The following is a 637-nucleotide window of genomic DNA, read 5'->3' as shown; positions in this document are numbered from 1 at the left end:
CCCCCCACCCCGCCCCTCGCTCTGGCCCCGCCCCCCGTTAGCCCCACCCCTCCCCGCCGCCATGTTGCCGCTGGGCGATGCGGCGGGCGGCCCCCCGGGGGGCTGCGGCCCCGCGGCCGTGCTGGGGGTGGCGGCCCCGGTGCCGCTGTCCCCCCGCGGCCTCCCCGCGGCCCCCGCCCGGCAGAGCCTGCGGCCGCTGCCCGTGCGCAACGCCACCCGCCGCGGCCGCCTGCGGGACTTCTTCGTGTTCCGGGTAGGGCCCGGCCCGGCCCCGACCTCCCCCCCCCCTCTCCGGTCCCCCCTCACCTCATCGCCCCCGTCCCGTTCCTCTCCCCGCAGCCCGGAGCCGTCGAGCAGGCGGTCGGCGAGATCCGCGCCGTGCTGACGCCCGACGAGGACGGGGAGGTGCAGAGCGTGTGGCTGCTGGCGGAGTAAGGAGGGCTGGGGTGGGACGGGGGGCTGGGGGGGGCGACGGGCTAAAGGTGGGTCCTGCCCCTCGCCGGTGAGCAGAGCCGAAGGGGCAAGAACGTAATGTGAGGGGCTGGGGGCGAAGCACGACCTGCAGCTGTCTGCAGACAACACCTAGCCCTGAGCCCCCGTCCCCGATCATCTCCGAGCCCCCGTCCCCGATCATCTC

The 637-nt window shown here is 76.9% G+C and overlaps 1 protein-coding gene across 1 annotated transcript in view; it reads left to right on the top strand.

Annotated features, from left to right (window-relative positions):
* Positions 1 to 46: 46 nt before the first annotated feature.
* The window catches only part of TPRG1L (tumor protein p63 regulated 1 like), a 4223-nt gene continuing 3632 nt past the window's right edge, over positions 47 to 637 (top strand). The window contains exons 1-2 of the mRNA XM_035344737.1: positions 47 to 253; positions 340 to 431. Coding sequence (XP_035200628.1) covers positions 62 to 253; positions 340 to 431 — 284 coding nt within the window. The 5' untranslated portion in view covers positions 47 to 61. The remainder of the gene's footprint in view (positions 254 to 339; positions 432 to 637) is intronic.

The sequence above is a fragment of the Oxyura jamaicensis genome, chromosome 21 (genome assembly GCF_011077185.1).
Source record: "Oxyura jamaicensis isolate SHBP4307 breed ruddy duck chromosome 21, BPBGC_Ojam_1.0, whole genome shotgun sequence".
NCBI classification, from domain to species: domain Eukaryota; kingdom Metazoa; phylum Chordata; class Aves; order Anseriformes; family Anatidae; genus Oxyura; species Oxyura jamaicensis.
The sequence above is the reverse complement of the archived record's forward strand: the minus strand, read 5'-3'. Positions and strand labels throughout refer to the sequence as shown.